The 18,652-nt window shown below is 32.3% G+C and overlaps 1 protein-coding gene across 1 annotated transcript; it reads left to right on the plus strand.

Moving 5' to 3' along the window:
- The first annotated feature begins 1,903 nt into the window (after nt 1–1,903).
- On the plus strand, nt 1,904–16,814 carry LOC118192954 (astacin-like metalloprotease toxin 5). The gene is made up of 6 exons (XM_035363974.2): nt 1,904–2,023; nt 4,058–4,137; nt 7,503–7,590; nt 10,298–10,406; nt 12,968–13,143; nt 16,512–16,814. Exons 1-6 carry the CDS (start codon nt 1,957–1,959, stop codon nt 16,739–16,741), a joined length of 750 nt encoding a protein of 249 aa, XP_035219865.1. The 5' UTR covers nt 1,904–1,956; the 3' UTR covers nt 16,742–16,814.
- The last annotated feature ends 1,838 nt before the right edge of the window (nt 16,815–18,652 follow it).

An 18,652-nucleotide genomic window follows, 5' to 3' on the forward strand; every position in this document is an offset into this window, starting at 1 on the left:
CAGTACTAAGGGCATATATATACATGTAAGATGTAACAAAATATGAAAGCTGTTTCAAAAAAAATAATTGGCGACCTCAAAATTAACTTTCTAAATTTGGTGATCTGCTCCTAAATTCATCTCTTCTCACAGGTTCCAGATTTTTATATCTTACGTAACGTTCTAATGTAGATGCCTCTTGACCAATCGCCAAATTGCAAACCAAAACTTTTCTCTTCGCGTGCTTCCATCTTGCATAACTACGCACTTCAGCTTTTGCTCTCTACTCTGCTAAGATGTAATTTCGTTGGCTTGCTTTCTATCTCAACAATATCAAAACTGTAAATCTTCTGTGGAAAGGCACGACTAGAGTGCCAAGTGATTGTGGTGACAAATTATCAATTGCAAATAAAACTGGAATTAAATCTGCCTCGAGTGCCAAGTTCTTCAGATATTACCAAGTTAACATTATTAGCATACTACGCAATCAAAATTCTTCTTCAATATAGATCTAAGCACGCATCGACACTTCTCCGGCGTTTCCTTGTGCTTTTTATTATTTCATATATATATATATACCTACTTACCCGGCTTAAAAGTCTACCCGGCCTTTATTTTTGCAATGTTTAGTCGTAGTCATGTATTTCCAATTACAGAAGTGCTTGAAATGACAAAAATAATCATGTTTTGACAATGTCAAGTTAAAAAAAAAATACTTTTTGACAAATGACGAAGTCTAACTTTTAATGCGGTCTCCATCTTCATATTCTTAAATTTGGGAAAGCTTCAGCTCGTTATGAAAAAATAAAATTAGGAGGAGTTTGACACCTGAACGACAAAATCAAAATATCTAATTTACAAATTCGCAATTTTTGATGTCATTTTTAGCTTGCCTTGAGGGGGTTGATTACTCTAGAATAACTGAAGAAAATAAGTGCAGAAAAAGGTGTAGGTCGTTCAAGGAAGTCATGTGATGTCCATATCAGATTTCTTCAGGCTCCTATAGCATTCACATGAGTTCTCAAATTTTGTGAAGCTCGAAAAATCAATACAATCTCTATCCTTCAGAAAGAAGTGATGCAATTCGAGAACATCTCTCGATTCGGATGAAATTCTTACTCAGATCTTACAATAAAATACACAAATGGCAAAAACCTAAGGTTTGATTTTTAATAGTTGCCCATAACCGTTTTTGGAAAAAATCAACAAGAAAAATCGATCGCAAAGATAGCTGCAAAAGTAGATTGATTTCGTGCGAAACTATAAACAGTGTAAGGATACCTTTATTTTGCTTACTTTAAGAAGATAAGCGATGTTAAAAATACCTATTAAGTTGAAACCAGTCCACTGCTCAAATCAGCACCAACATGGCTGGAAGCAATGTAGCGATCAAAAGATGCTGGAATAAATGGTTGATGGATATTATCATATAGCAAAGAAAACGCGTACTGGATGGCAAGGAATGCGAATAAAAATCATAATCGATGTCTTATGTAAATTGCTTCAAACAAGTCATGTCTTCGCATTGTTTTAAAGTATGCTTATTTAGATTTACTTAGACCTCAATCAGTTATGATTACCAAATTTAAATTCCTAGACTGAAAATTTGGGAAATCGTTTATTCTTTTAAACTTTAGTATGACTTCTGGAAAACGAAGTATATAAAATATAATTTTCCTAAGAATGGATTTATTCGTGGATACATTCAGTTGAGCATGCTTCATTAAGATCTTTGGCATTTAAGAAAATTTATCATCGTGTGAAACAAAAATCATTTGAAAAAAAGGAAAAACAACCAAAATGTGCCTAAAAAGAAAAGCATCTGCAGAACTAAATCTTCTGACGAATATCATACTATGTGAGAATTGTAGCATCTGGATATCTCAGTTATAGGAGCTAATCTTATCACAAATCCTATCACTCATCCTTTGATATGAAGCATTTCATTCATTTTAACTCTACACTTTTATCTTGACAATGGCCGCAGAAGGTCTATTCTCCTTCGCCATCCTTTGCTTTGCTAGTTATTGTGCTTCAGCACAAGGTAAGTCCAGAATATGTGCTTGAGTTTTAAGTTTGTCATATCTGCATCGTAAGTTTATTCAAATTTACTTTGCAAGCTTGTTTGCTTCAGAGCATTATTTCGCTTTTAATTCTTTTATACATAAATGTTCTTAATTTCATACATCATAATAAATAATTTTGTTATTTTAAAATGCTTAGTGAACTCAGTACTTCATAATTTAAATCAAATTACTTAACTGGCATCCCTAAACATTTCCATGAGTTTTGCATCGAAAAGGATATTTTAATCTTAAATCAAATTTCATTTTTGCTATCAAAACTTTAAGGAAATGAATCAAATTTCTGAAAGTTTTACGCATTTATTATTATAATAATATTGGAATTTTGGGTAACAATTTGTGGTCTCCTTTGTTTTTGCTTAACCTTTTTGCTGTTGGTGCATCTGACAAACGAGGTAATCTGTATCGCAGCAGAAAAACAAATATGCTTTGTGGGTTTTAATAACAGCTTAACATATGACATTTTTTTCCGTTAACGTATTCTTAATGCTGACTGAATTTAAAATTACCTCAGTACCATACACACATCTAAACATAACTGCTCAACTTATTATAAACAATATATTAATTTAAGGAATTCTCCATAACTATATTAATTTTTGGGAAGTTAATTAATTCCACATTTATAGTATATATGTGATGATTTATTTGTAGATGTGATGATTTATTTGTAGATGTGAAAAGGCACCAATTAACTTTGTAGTCATGGTTGTAGTCAAATAGCTTGAAACTGCTGCTTCGACGAAATGATGGAGTTGCAATCAAATGTCGTCGTCGTGACGATTAAACATAGTTTATTTCTGAAAAAACAATTCTTTAGCAACAATTAACAGCACATTCTCACTGTAAATCATTTAGTATAGTGGATGGAATGTGCTCCCCACGATTCTATATACACTCACGGCATTTTTGAATAATGAACAGCATTAGCAGCGAGATACAAGTTAGTGAAGCAAAAAGAGTTTAAAAAGAAGCTGCGTATTGAGAAGCTGAGGTATTTATAAGCTCTTGTCCTTTCTTTCAGTTTTGAATAGTGATTGTATAAGAGCTCATGCGGTTCGCTGCAGAAGAAATAAGGACGCGTGACGTAATACAGATTCTTTGAAAGGGGACGTAGGCAAATTAAATTCAAGAATCAAAAGGGATAAGCTTACATATATACACACATATATATATACGCACAGATATGTATTCAAAATAAATCAACGCCACTGAAAAACTTAACATTGTTGGACCAGTAGTTAAGAATAATAAACTGGCAAAATTAATTCAGAAAAAGCCACCAGAAAACTGAAAATTATATGAATTGCAATTAAAATAAAAAGTAATCAAATAAATGACTATGCCTTTCATGTGTCATCTCATCGGAGGAAAGACGAGGAAAACTTGAAAACTCTATTTTAATAATTACATGTTGCTTACATTTGATTCCGCTGTTTAAGTGTGCTAGATTTACATAAAGTTTTAATTTTACGTTCATAAATATATAAGGTATTTTCTCCCTCCTTTCCAAATGCTTTCGTGGTGTAACTGGAAGCCCACTCGACGCGTATTCGGGAAGTCCACAATTCCAGTCTCGGCGAGAGCACTGCTCCACTTTTCACGGCTCCAAAATAAATTTAAAAAAATAACCTAATGACTCTACAAATGTGACTTGGTTAATTATCCATCATGTGTTACTCTCCTTCCAGTGATATAGAGCATGAATTTCAAAATTCGTGAACTTTTATTATTTGTTATATTAATTACACTTCACATTTTTTTCAGTTTTATACTGGCTAGTTTAAACTTGGTCACGATCAGCTAACATTGGTATCTCATCCAGCAGTATTATACTCTGAAACTGTATATTTTCCTAAATTCGGAATATTTTTATAATAGATGTTAGAACGCGTTTCCTTGTCTTTATATTTCTTCGAATTAAAATAACAATTATTGTGCTTATATTTTGTTTGTTTGTATATATTTATACACATATACGTAGTTATTTTTAGAAGCGGTAAATTTGGGTGACATTCCTATTGAAAACCCAGATTTATTTGGCGGTGATATCCTCGGAGTTGATGACCATGAGGTGAGTGATTAAATAAAAATTTGATTTTATTTAAGAATTTTAAGGAATGCACCAAATATACATATAAACATCAGTCTAAATATAAAAATTTAGAATGTAGAGTAACTTAAAAAGATCTAATGTTTTATTTTTTTATTAATTTGTAGCATTTTTATATTTTATTACAATGCATTTTACAACACATCTTTGCAACATTCCGTTAGTCAGCCCGATGCTTTTTATTTTTTGATTTGCACTGCAAGATAAATTTTGAAGGGATTTAATCTATGAAAAAATTTGCACTGTTTTAAACCAGCAATTCTGTGTTCCAAAGATATCCTTAAATCACTTGACTCTTTCCTTATTGTTTGATACATATTTCTTTTATCCGGTAGCCAGTGATTTTATTTTTGCTCTACAAGAATGTTGAAAATTGTCTTTAGCATATTCTTTCGAGGTAACAACTTTTTAATTCCTTTCTAAACTTCATTAAATACTGTAACATTTCTTTTGACAGTTTAATATTTATCTTATCAGAGTCATGAAGGGAAAAAACTCACTGCAAATTAAAAACAAACAAATAAAGAACTTGAACTTCAAAATGAGCACAAATAAGCATGAAATATTTACTGATTGCTATTTCGTTGTAACTCAGTCCAACTTTATTAAATGCTGTTTTTGAGCTAATGATTTATAATAGAAACGGTAATGCTACAAGTGGAAGTCGGAGTGCTTAGTCGAAAGGAGAACGGTGGATACGGAATGTACATTGCAACTGCCACCAGGATTAGAATAAACTCTACCGAACACTTCTATTCTTCTTTCAATAAAGTAAAAGTTATCTTCTGCTTATAGCACTTACCATATCTGTTACAAGTATTCATCGTAGCAATAAGGCGCTGATACAGTCGGTCAGAGATCCAATGAAAGCGCAATCAGAAATAATTGCAAGCTTATCTGTGCTAACGTTTAAGATGAAGTTGTTCATTTTTTATGTTTTCATATGGTCTAAGCTTTGACGTGGAACTAAAAATATGCAACTAAATATTCCAAATTAAATAACATGACCAGACAATTAGATATGATCCCCTTTAGCAATTTATATGGGACCTGATGGGGAACTTAAATGTCAATGATAGCATTCTAAGAAAGCAGTATTTTTAATTCGACATCTATTTCGTTCTTTCCTCGTTTGCTTCACTATGTAATATATGGGTAAAACTAGCATAACATAATTATTTAATATATGAGTAAATTCTTTATGTAATATATAAGTAAGACTAGCAAACGAATTAGGTAACTTTTTCTAGAAGCTCATTCCACTGTAGCCTTTTTTTTAAAGAGGCATTTCAAGGCCGTTTCTAGCCCTCTCCATTTGTGGTGGGGTTAACAGCCCTTCCCACACGAGTTACAATAATACGAAATTCATCCTCATACTGTAGTTCAAGGCATCCTTCATCCGGGAGCCTTTTTCCTGAAGCGTAACAAGCTAAACTGAAATAGAGTGTGTATGTGCGGGCCAGGGGAGTAAGAGCTGTCCACTCTGCTGTTGTTCCTATGGTTACGAGGCAATCCGGAGGTGAAAAATGACAATAACGTTCCGATTTATAGATTTAGTTTGAATGGCATACTTCAAACCTCAGCTTTCCTGACTACTGCGAAAAACTTCCGTTGACACTACATTTTGCGTAGATCTGCCAATCAGACGGTTAAAAAAGGATCATGTGGTCTATTTAGGTAACTAACTACTTAAAAATCTTCGGAGCACAGTTTTTCGAAAAGTTGCATTTGACGAGGTGTTTAGAGAATCTGTCGTTCTGTTTGATAGCGGTTTTACAAAGGGGCTAGGGCGAAAGGACAGAGCGTCGCAAAATAGGAGGGAAGAATTCCAGATGAAATGACATTCTTTAATGTTTAAATTCTAATCATTTTCAAAACAGTACCTTCTTAAAGTTTCGAGGTATCCAAAATTTCTGAAAAGAGAATAATGGAACTATATGGATAATGAAACTATGTAGAAAAATCGAAGACAATTAAGTCAAGTTCGAATGATCAACAAACTCAACTGAGTTCGAATGATTAACAAACTCAACTGAGTTCGAATAAGCAAGTTTAAGCTGTATTATAATTCTGAATGCTGTTTTTAATTTTCGTGATATTTATAATTAAAAAGATTCACGCAAATTTGAAGTACGGTTTTTAAATTTAATGGTATTTTATAGATGAAATTATTATTATGTTAGGAACGAGGAAAATTATTTAGATTTTAGATTCCGCTTTTCCCTTCCCTTCTTTAGAGAAAAGAAATTTTTTTCAACTAAATTCCAGACATCTTTAATTTAAAAAGGAAAGCTAAGGCGCTGAATTTATTATGAATTTAAATAAAAAGTTAGTTAATCAAAAACGATGGTTTTCTCGCCCTCGAATGAATACGAGCCACGATGTCCAAAGAGATAAGGTTTTTTTTGAAGTTATATTATAAAACAGACGCTTTTTAGTAATTAATTTTATATAATTAGTTTTATTTGTAGGAAACTAGTAGAATTTGGAATTTGTAATGATGCTATACGTATTGTATATAGTTAGTTTTATTTATAGGAAACTAGTAGAATTCGGACTTGAATTGAATATAGAATGATGCTGTATTTATTATCTCAACTATACAATCCAAAAAAAATTCTGAAAGGGTTCAGGTTTTAATGGCCGCCCAAAATTGCCGATTTTTTACTACAGGTTATTATTCAGCAACCTTCCAGATTAAATCTGAAAGTATCTTACGCTTTACTGAATGGCAACACGCTGGTGGGTGGAAGATAAAAGCATTTTATTTCTGGCTGCGGCAACACATTTTCACAGAGCTGAGTATGTTTATTAAAATAGGGAGCTAAATATCTTACATTTTTCCGAATGGTAACAGTCCGCGAGCTGAGGATAAAAATGTTTTATTTCGAACAGTGTTATTACGACTCGTTTTCAAATCGTTGAGTACGTTATTTAAAAATTCATTAAAGATTTACAAAATATGACATCTATAATTTGAAAACGAAAATTCGGTCTTCCAGATGAGCATATTCGGGTGGAGGACTGCATTGTTCAAAATTTGATCGCTCTACGTCGTTTCCTAGGTAGCATCAAGGAACATACATACACGCATGCAGATAATATTTGGTGGCAACAAATTGAAAAATGATGTGTCGCTTATAATGAAACAACGCAAAATCTCATTTCAAAACTAATACCCTCTTTTGGGCTAAAAATAGAAGAAAAGGATGAAACTCAGCAGAAAACTACAGGTTATTGCATGAAACACTTATGAACAGAAATGTACAGCAAATACATAGTTATTAAAATTTGATTTAGTTTATTAACTAAAAATCTTCTTTTAGGATCGTAATGCCGTTGTTGATAGCAGACAGATATGGCCTGGAGGAATTGTGCCTTATGTAAGAGATCCTGGACTAAAAGAAACGGTGTGTAAGTAAAAGTTTATTTTCTGATTTGTAACTATTCCTCACTTAGTAAAAGAAGAAGTTTTTCGAGACTTTTGTCTTTTAGATCATATTACCGAAGATATTATAATCTCAAAGCGCATTATGTTTCCAACAGAATATTTTGAAATTTTGATGAAGTAACAAAATTCAGTCTTCAGGATTTGACATAGTGTAACGTAAAATAGTTATTTATTTGATATTACCCGAATTTCACGCAGTATAAAGGCATGCTACAGGATGCGCGAGCACTATGACATTTTGTGATAAATGGATCATACAAAAAAGGAAACTGAAATCTGCAAACATCAAATTACAATCTAACACCTCAAAGAACAGGCTTACAGTTAAAAATTTCAAAAATCAGAAAACATGTTTATAAAATGTTTGAAAAATATTAATCATAAAAATTAAAAGAAAAATCATTCTGTAACAGTTATGGAACATATGATGTTAGAAACATCTATGAATTATGAAAATAATTCATGAATTCTTTTATGAAATACAACGCAGAAATGGCTGATAAATGTATGAGTAGGATCAAGCATATTGTTACGGATTTTGTACATAGATAGATGATTTTAGTGCAATTATATGTGAAATTGTTGCATTTTTCTGTATAATACAACATGAAAATCTAGAGATGATGCTCTGCCGAAAACGTAAGAATACAGGGGCAAGAGTATTTAACATTGCGTAAATGGCTATTTCACTAATTTGGCGAGAAATCATCAAAATTCGCCAAACTTGGCGTCTATTTGGCAACATTTGGGTTCGGTCCCTGTATAACTGTAATGCATATTGTAAATGAAAAACTGTAATTGATGTTCTGTGTAACTGTAACTGTATTCGTCCCTCATATGCCTTCCAGTAATTATGAGAAGAAGAAAGTACTATAAATATCTCGGTGGCCAGGTGGAAACTATATAAGACAGGAAAGAGAATATGCTGTTAATTCTTAGCTCACAGCGTGAGTTCCGAGTACTGAGATACCTACGGATCAATTCTGCCTTTTAGATGCTCTTTGCATTGCGTTGTGTGTAAAACGTTCTTAGTAGTTTCGTACGTAAATACTGATGGTACTCTGCGATACTGTGAAGAGTTTTAGAACTATTTTTATTGAACGTCCCAGAACTGTGAAGTGTTACTTTTGGTAAAATAAATTTTATCACGATCAATTCTATGTGCATTTAATCTATTACGAACCTGTACGCACGCAACAAAATGCATAATTGTAAATCATGTCATATTTGTGTAAGGACTTTTGTCCTTCCTCACCATGTGCTTTCGTTGTGTCACAGGAAACAGGTTCTAGCAATCGTAAGATCCAGAGCTCAAATTCCGGAGAGGGAATCTCTTATTTTTCATGTTTCTTTTTCGCAAAGTACGAATAAACTCTATAGTGGCAGCAGAGTAATATATAGTGGACGATAATTCGTCCCCACCTGAATTTGGCAACTGGATCTCTCTCCTATAGTCGCCCATTAAGTGTGAAAGAATGTAAGAATTTTTTTCTCCTTTGAAACGTGCCTATGTTTTACAATACGTAGTAAGCTCCGCAGGTCATCGGAAGATCCCGGTGAAGGCATCGCTCATTGTTCCTATTTCCAAATTTTGATTAGATCCTGTAGATATCTTTCGCCGCCCAACCGGTATAGTGGTTAGCGTTGCTGACTGCCGTGCCAAAGGGCCCGGGTTTGAATCCCGGAGAAGGCATAGATGTTTGTAAATGTATATCGTCCGTGCGACATGGGGCACTCTAAATACGCGGCGAGGCGAAATTCCTTTCCAGAGGTTAATTGTATCGGTTCCTCCTAGGTGCTCTCCATCAAAATTTCGGGCGGAACTGAGCTAAATCGCTCGCTCACCTGTAAGATGCTCAAGGCTGTTGCCAACGACACGCGTAAACTTCACTCCTTGCGGCGAGGAAGTTCGTGGGCTTGGGATGATTATAAGTCTGGAAAGATATTTTTGCGTTGTTTCACTTTAAATTTCTTCCAATATAATCGGGTTGCTTCACTTTTCATTCGAGTTTGTTGATATTCGGTAAAATGTAAGATTAATCTGACCGTTACTGATTAATTAACTAAGGTATTTAAAAACAATAGCTGCAGTTCTTAAACTAGTTTTTTGATTTGATTTAAATAAAATAAGTTTAATTTATGGTATAGCTACTTAAAAGTATTAAATAGTTTAAAAAATTACATTATATACTTCTTCCCTTTTCAAACATGCAGAAGGTGCATAACATTCCCACGTTAGTCTTAATATATTCATCTTTTATCCAGTAAAATGTTTTTCTATTCCGCCCGGGCCAACTCTACTGATAATCTATGCTGATAAACCATATTAAACTTTAAACTTAACCAAATTAAAGTTTAAACTTCTGGACAACCATTAAAATCTGAACTCCTTCAGATTTTTTTACTTTTTGTTTTTATCTTTTTCCTCCCTCAGGACAGGATTCACCGAAACCAGTATCATTTCTTTGAAGGATGAGAAAGCAAAGACATTTATCGGTTAATTAACAGCTTGTTTTAAATTTCTGAAAGTTAAAGAAGGAATGGATCAAATTGTATTCAAATTTCTGTGTATGGCAAATTGGGGCTTATATAATTTCTGTGTATGGCAAATTTTACTTCGAAATATTTTTCTGTGAATGATAAAAATCTCATTAAAAATGCTTATTTCAGTCGACTTCATTATGCGAGGAGCATTCGATGAGTATAAGAAGAAAACATGCATTAGATTCATCCCTAGAACGACGGAAAAGGATTATATTAGGATATTTCCTGGACAGGGGTGAGAAAATGCTTTCACTATCAGCCTCTGAAATTTAAGTTAAAATTTAATTAATTTAAACTTTAAATGCAATTATAAGTATTAATCCGCAGAAATATAGAAAAACAATAGATTTCAGCGGATAAATTATGACGCAAATTGACACTTGACACTGTAATGCTATTTTTATAGCGTCAAATGTTCATTACATATATGACGCAAATTAACATTTGACGCTATAATATCATTTTTAATATTTTAGGCTAAACGAATTTCTAAATTCTAAATATTTTCAACATTATAAAATACTATTTATAAACCTTACGTTCAGTTTTCTTTTCAAGTTTGAATTCGGATATTTCGCCAGCCAGAGTTTGAGAGAATGATTTAGTTTCATATGCACAGTAATATGTTAGAAACGTGTATGTATAACTACACAACATTTTAATATGCTATTATTCTCTTTTATATTATTCTTTGTTTCCCTTCAATACCTTCATCATTGAGACATAAATTCAAAACACATTTTTTAAATAAATATTGATAGTGTTTTTTACTTGCAGCTCAAGAATTTTTTTTAATATTTATATTCAGAAATGTTTAATTTGAGATGTTTTCACTAAACAGTTCAACACACTCCTTTTTCATGTGTTATTTATATAAAAATGTTTCTAAGAGATAAGCGAATCACCGTTTAAATCATCATCGAATCAATCGAATTCTTATTCTAAAAGCAATGCATGCGATTTCACTGTTAAATCATTCCTGTCAAAAAGAAAAGAATTTAACAGATGCACAATTCTGTTTGAGTTCCCGTATTTCTTCTTTACAAATAACAATTTTTTTTAAACAATGGCCTTGGCCTTCTAAGCAGAGAATGATGCTAATGAATTTTAGATTTAACATACTGTCAATTCTCCTTTTACCGGGAGTAATCAGGGAGAACGTTCACTCTTAACACAGAATTACAGTTAATCCACAGTTAATTAAGCGTAGTTAATTGAAAGAAAAATAATATTAATAATTTATTTTTATTTTCTTGCAACCTAACCTGGAGAATATGTTCATTTAATTACATATATTTAAACAGTACACAAGTCAAAATTAGAAGATTAAATAAATATTGTTAGTGTGTGTGTATTAATTTATGGCAAAGCACACTAGGGCTATCTGCCTAAGGGGAGGGATGCCTTTCGTGGAGGACTTTCTAAGGGAAACTGGCTCGTATACACGTTACACATGGGGAAAACCACGAAAACGCCCATGCAGCCAGCCCGTTCGCGGGATTCGAACCTCGGACCGAACTACCAGTGTTCAGCGTCTTTACCGCTCGGCCGCTGGTGGGCTCTAAATATTGTTAGAAATGAGTAGTGTATTTTATGCTTAAGTTCTGATTTAATAAAAAGGTTTTCTAAACCTTCTCAACTCTCTGTTGTTAACTTTAAGACTTAGCTATAATTGGCTGTTAGTCTGCCTAAAGTTTGGTTAGAATTTACGACAGCTAAAAAGAATAAACTTTATAAATATTACAAATCTTATTTTAAAGTAACTGTTTTGTTAATCTAATATTTCATTTCTTATTGCAAATTTAATTCAATGCATGCATCGCTAAGCTAATATTTCATGATATATCAACTAATTAAATTTGGCATATGCTTCGTTAAGTTAATATTTCATTGCTTATCAACTAATTAAATTCATGTAACTAACAAACATTCGACTTACTTAACATGTTTTTTCAAGCTAACGTTTCATTTTTTTATCGACTAATTGAACTCCACACATCTTTGGATATGCTAATCTTTTATCCTAAAATAATGTTTGCAAATAGAAGTGCTTGATTATTGTACCAAATATAGATGGAAAAAATAAAGAATAATTATTTTAAAATTTGCAGTAAAACATAAAAACTTCTTATTTCTGAATCAATTTAATTACATATATGTTTCATTAAGCTAACCTTTCGTCATTTGTCGACTAATTAAATTCAGGAGGTGTTTCGTAAAGCTAACGTTTAATCACTTACGGACTACTTATAGTCAAAACAATATTTGCAAATAGAAATGCTTGATTATTGTTTAAATGCAGATGTTAAAAATAAATAATACTTACACTGAAAGTTTGAAAAAACCTAGGAAAATGAATATCCTCGAAATGAATCTCCCACAAAATAATTCTAATAAGAAAGAACCTATTATCGTATCTGTTAATTTTCTGCTGAGTATTAATTTTCAAATTGCTGGTGCTTAGAGCACAACTTTGGCTCGATAGAATAATCATATACTACATGGTGGGAATCTGAATATTTGTATCGAATTGACCAATAAATACAGTTCACCATTGAATCACATGCAATTATAGAATCATTCAATATAAAGACCATAAAACTTAAATGAAGAAAGAAAGTTAAAGCATCTATGTTTAAATAAAATAGGCATTCGCTTTGAGCACATAATGCTATCTAGAGTTTCATGTCATTAATTAATAGTTTCTCAACATAAATAGAGCAATTAGTTAATTATTAAAAAGCATGAATAAAATGAAAAACGTAGCATCAAATTATAGGAATTTCTAATTGATAGGTGCTATTCTCATGTCGGAAAGACAGGAAATCAACAACCAGTGTCCTTAGGCCAAGGATGTGGATGGACAGGAACAGTTATCCATGAACTCGGGCATGCCATTGGATTCTACCACGAGCAGAACAGATCAGATAGAGATGACTGGTTGATTATCTACTGGGAAAACGTGAAAGAAGGTCAGTAATTCTTCTGCTAGATTGTTAGAGACGAGAGCTTTCAAAATATTAATACTGATGCTTAGGGAATGCTGTGATCAGTGTAACTAGTTAGAAGAAGCAAATTTCTGCAAGCTATTTAAAGAATTTGACAAGGAAATGAAATATTAGTAATAAAGTATTGCAATAGTAATAACAGATTTTACGCAGTTTTCTGAACTCCAGTTTCATCAAATTTTACAATATCACATATTTTGCAACACGTATGAGAAAGAAATTTTATCTCTGAACTTTTTCCGTACTTATCATTCTGTAGTATTCGCTCTAAAAATCTTATAATGTGGAGTGTGATAAGTTCATAAAAGGAGCAAGGTTAAAGTTCATAAAAGGGGCAATACCGTTTATTTTCGTCATAATATGCGTGAAATTTAGTCTAGTTAGTATGTAGTAATTTACTGCAAGTTAATATGAGTCGACATAGATGTCGAGCAAGAATGAACGTGCTTTCCTCTTTTAAATCAACGAAGCATTTTATAATAGAATAATTCCGCTCTTTCCCAGTTGCATCTAAAACAAGATTTCAAAGCATTAAATAAGGCTCTTGCCCATTTGTCGACAGAAAGTTCGGATAAATTGACATTTTGTATAATAACTTAGCAAAATGAAAATTTACCAGAAAGCTTAGAATCTTAGTTTATATTAATTACACAGCAATAAAAGCAAAGCGTTTGATACCGACAATGTAAAATCCTTACATACCAGACTGAAAGCGCGCAGATTTGAATTTCAACTTTACAAAAACCATGCATGAAAGTGCTTTCGCGGCCCTTACGATTTTCAAGCGTTGGTCGTAGACATATATAGTTCCAATTGCAAAAATGTTTCAAATAAGACAAATCTTCATATTTTGACATTTAAAAAATTAAAAAATTCTGCTTCGTAAACATTGCAAAATCGAAGTTTTCATATCGTCCCTTCGCCCACCAGCGGCCGAGCGGTTAAGTCGCTGAACACTGGTAGTTCGGTCCGAGGTTCGAATCCCGCGAACGGGCTGGCTGCATGGGCGTTTTCGTGGTTTTCCCCATGTGTAACGTGTATACGAGCCAGTTTCCTTTAGAAAGTCCTCCACGAAGGCATCCCTCCTCTTAGGCAGATAGCCCTCGAGGCTTTGCCATAATCACACGCACACACACATGTGGTCCCTTGACGCTTACACTAATATTTTATAAAAAAGAAATTATATCATTCTAAAAAGTGATCACTAGAAGTTGACCATGATATTGAATTTTAAGCTTTAATTTCATGTTTCTTGAAACTTTTCGGGTTGTAAAAAATTGAAGAGCAAAAAAATTAAATCTGCATGCAATTAAAAATAAAATATCGCTTTAGTAAAAGGTTTCTTGTGTTAATTTGACAATTAATGAGCACTGATATGCAAATTGCAATGCAAATGTTTGATTAATGCAAATTATTTTAAAAGTAAGTCTTTTTTATAGGATCTGATAGAATTTGTGTTTTAGATGGCAGTGGCAGGCTTCAACTAAATTGTACATAGCTAACGCGGAACATTTTTGCACAAACATAATAAAAAATAAAACAAACAAAATAAGAAGTTGATGCCGAAGAAAGTAAGAATCAGTTTATTGAATGGAATGAATTTAGTTGACGGCGACAAACTGTTTCGTTTCTCTTTTTCATCACTTACCAATCACTTTTCAAATACTTACTAACTCATCCCATAAGTACCAAATAAGAGCCACCCGAATACGGATCACGCGGCCTTATAAGAATCACGTCACTCGAGTATGGGTGACATGCTCTGATCTGAATGTTTGCTGTCACCTGAATACGTAAACACTGCAGTCAGCGTGTTAGAGTGATGTCTTCATGGAGAACTTTCTGGAGGAAACTGGTTTCTGTTATCGTGACACATAGGAAAAATGATGCAGGCAATACGTTCACATGGGCTTGAAGTGCGATGCATTTAATAATTCGGCCACGGGTGGGGCTATCGTTTTTAGTTCATAGCTGGAGCAATCTTTTGTTTCACATTTCAGAGCTGAATATTGTTACGCATAGCAGTTTTTTAATGACAGAAAACTTCATTTCAGTATCTCCGCATACAATGCTTTAGTACTGAAGAGTATGATTTCGGCATTATATCATTTTAACAGATGTCACAATATACAACAAGTCACTTTTATAACTTTTATTCGAGTTAAGAAAGTTATTTAATATTCTTTCATTGTCATAATAAGGAAAAGAATATTATGACAAAGAAAGAATATTAAATAAGTAATTTAATTTTTATGTAATATAAAAAATATAAATATTATAAAAATACAAAATATACAAATAATAATTATTATTACAGTACCACTACAGAATGAAATTTCAGACTCAGAATGGGCTAATGTAATATAACATGAATATAAATACATAGATATTCTGTTAAAAGCGGTTAAAAATTTTCAAATATTAATAGAAGCTTCAAGCGTTTTATAAAAGCAGAATTAATATTGTTTTGCTTAACACACTAGTATTTATCATATTAAGAAAGAAAAATTTCTCAAATATAAGTAAAAATTCTAAATATCTTACTATGATAAACTGATAACCATCAAATTATGCACTTTTATAGTGAGATCTGATGCTATAAATAGACAGTACAGGTGCTTGCCATATAGTAAAGCACCGCAGTAAAAAAAGAAAGACAAAGAAAAATTGGTTTCTAAAATGCAGAGCGGCTAAATTTGTGACAGTGCTTCCAGAAAGTCACGGTAAAGTAAAAGGAAATAATGGAATATTTTAACATAGAAATAAACCTGATATCAGAATGGAAAATTTTATAATTTATGCTGGATGACTTAAACAAAGAGAAGAATAGAATAAAAAAATTCTAAAGAAATAAAACACAGCTGAAAGAAACTACGCTCAGTAGTACAGTGGTAAATGATTCCTTAAGAAATTGAGAGGGTGCGGCTTGCTTGATATTGTGGCACAGTGAAAATTCCTTTTCTGTTGATTAGAAATCTATTCATTCATTTTGCGGTAAACATAGCTGGTGTAGTTAGTATAATGGAACATATTTTTGTTAGCTCACCCTTAAGTAATTAATAAAATCCATTTACACATTATGACTCACTGTATGAATAAAGGAAAATTCTAGTCTGACAATACATAAAATATTACTAGTAAACGTTAGCAATTTTTTTTGGTTTTACATTTAGATTAGATTTTATACATGTGCTGAATTTTGAGTTTTTATTCGTATTCGTCTTGTTAAGATTTCTATCAAAAATGTTTTGTTTAAATGAAAAATAGAATAAAATTTCTAAAGCGAACGCCGGGAGCGTATCTATCATTTATCATTTGCTTTATCTTTACAGGAATGGCGGATCAGTTTTTCAAGCTGAAACCTAATCAGAACCAACTTTTGACACCATTCGACTACGATTCAGTCATGTTATATGGCTCCTACACTTTCTCTAAAGACCGGAAGAACCTGAAGACGATGGTAGGGAAAGATGGTCGATTTTTACAAGAAGTTACTTTTAAAAAAGGACTCAGTCCAAGCGATGTGATAAGGATAAAGAAACTTTACAAATGTCAAGATTAGAAGTTTTCGTTTATATCTTACAATTCTAGATACTGGAATTATATAGAATTCAATAAATTTATGCCCCTAAAAATTGGGATTTATATTATTTTTGTAAGATGACTACACTCTTAATTTCGATTTTCATAATAATTTTGATTATGCTAAGTTTATATATACACGCTTTTAAGGAATTACAGTTTACCCTTGAAACAAAAGGGATTTAGGAGACATCAACATAAACAGCAATTTTAAATTTGGATATAAGTTTTACCTCCTTGCTATTTACAGCTTGTTGTTGATCAGAAGTCTAACTAGCAACTTAATAACAGCTAAAAACATATTTTTCCTGCTGTAAGTCTTGTAATTTCCGCGTTAAAATGAGCTACAAAAAAGGAAAATTTTAGAACAGGAAATCAAGCGGAAACGAAATAAAGGAATAGTTGCTCGATTCTACATTTCTTTTAAATGCTAACTCTTAGAATTGTAAAGGTAGATATACAGACGACTTATCTCCTCTTCTCACTTTCGAAAGTACAGTAATCATGAGCTTAAACGAAAGTTTAAATAAATCATTTCGTTTACTCGCCAACTTGTGGCTCCAGAAAGCAGAAAGTGTAAGAGAACACAACATTTTCAGCTTGTGAGAAATTCAGAAAAAACTTTCAAGTCTTGGTTAAGCTCTCAGTATACCAACTGTGGCTTGTGAAGCTAGAAGCTAATAAATCAATTTACAAGGAGAAAGCTGGAATTGAGTATCCGGAGAAGGATAGTTGCAAAGGCTGTCTCTCATACTTAAGAACTCGGCACTCATATACACTAACTAGTTTGCCTCATAGAAGAAGTGGACGAAAGTGATAGCCTAAGCAAAATAACAATATAAATTGATTAAATAAAGTAACATCCTATATAGTACTATATTGTAATCGTAAATACCATATAAGATTAAGTCGTTTGTTATAAGATTATTGCCTGCCCATCAATAATTACGTTAATGTTATAAGGTGCAAAATACTGCGGATATTATATGCATTACTAATATTCGAAATCAATAATAATGCTACAAAAATTATTTTGGTTTGCAAGTACTCAAATTCCATTTTTTTTTATTACAAAGCATGAGCAGTTTGATTGCCTGCATTTAAGCTAGTACTGGAAGCATAGCTTCCAGTACTAGCTTAAATGCAGGCGATATAATCATATATATGTGCGTTTTACTGACAGCCTGACATATGTTTTACTCAATCATCATAAAAATTTCATGACATAGAAAATCGTATTCGTATTCAATATAGTCTTTGAAACACAGCTACATTAAAAGTGAATTTACCTGTTTAATGCAGTGTCATAAAAAACGAGAATTCTCTGCTGTCTAGGATCATTTACAGAATATTTAAACGCACCTTTGTACAAAAAGTATTTCTTTATATGAAATTTATATTTTAAGGGGCGAAAACTATCAAAAATCTCTAAAGATAAATACAGGGCAATGCTAAATTTACTGGATTGAAGAACTGATCAGATGGACATGAGCATCGTCATAAATTATTTCGAATCGATACTTATCATACCAGAGCTTACCACAGCACTTGCAAAAGGAGGAGGCTGTGAAATTCTTTTAAAAGCATAGCTTCCAGTACTATGAATTTTATTCAAAATATGATTTACTTTACATTTATTTACATTTGATTCACTGGTAATGGTGTTATGTTAAGCTAGTAAATGTTTATATTCTTACATTTTACCATATTTTAATTTTTGTGCAGCGCATCTTCATTAATTTTACGGTAACAAATGAGGAAGTAAGCGTATCACGCATGTGAGCATTCAAGATGGATTTCATTTTTTATTTTTTTACTTTATGCTCAATGTTACATGATTTACACTCCAATTTTTGTACAACAACGAATCCTCAAAAAGGTTGCTTTAAAT

The sequence above is a fragment of the Stegodyphus dumicola genome, chromosome 8, assembly GCF_044657685.1.
Source record: "Stegodyphus dumicola isolate Sdum_Otavi_A_Nest chromosome 8, ASM4465768v1".
In the NCBI taxonomy this organism is placed as follows: domain Eukaryota; kingdom Metazoa; phylum Arthropoda; class Arachnida; order Araneae; family Eresidae; genus Stegodyphus; species Stegodyphus dumicola.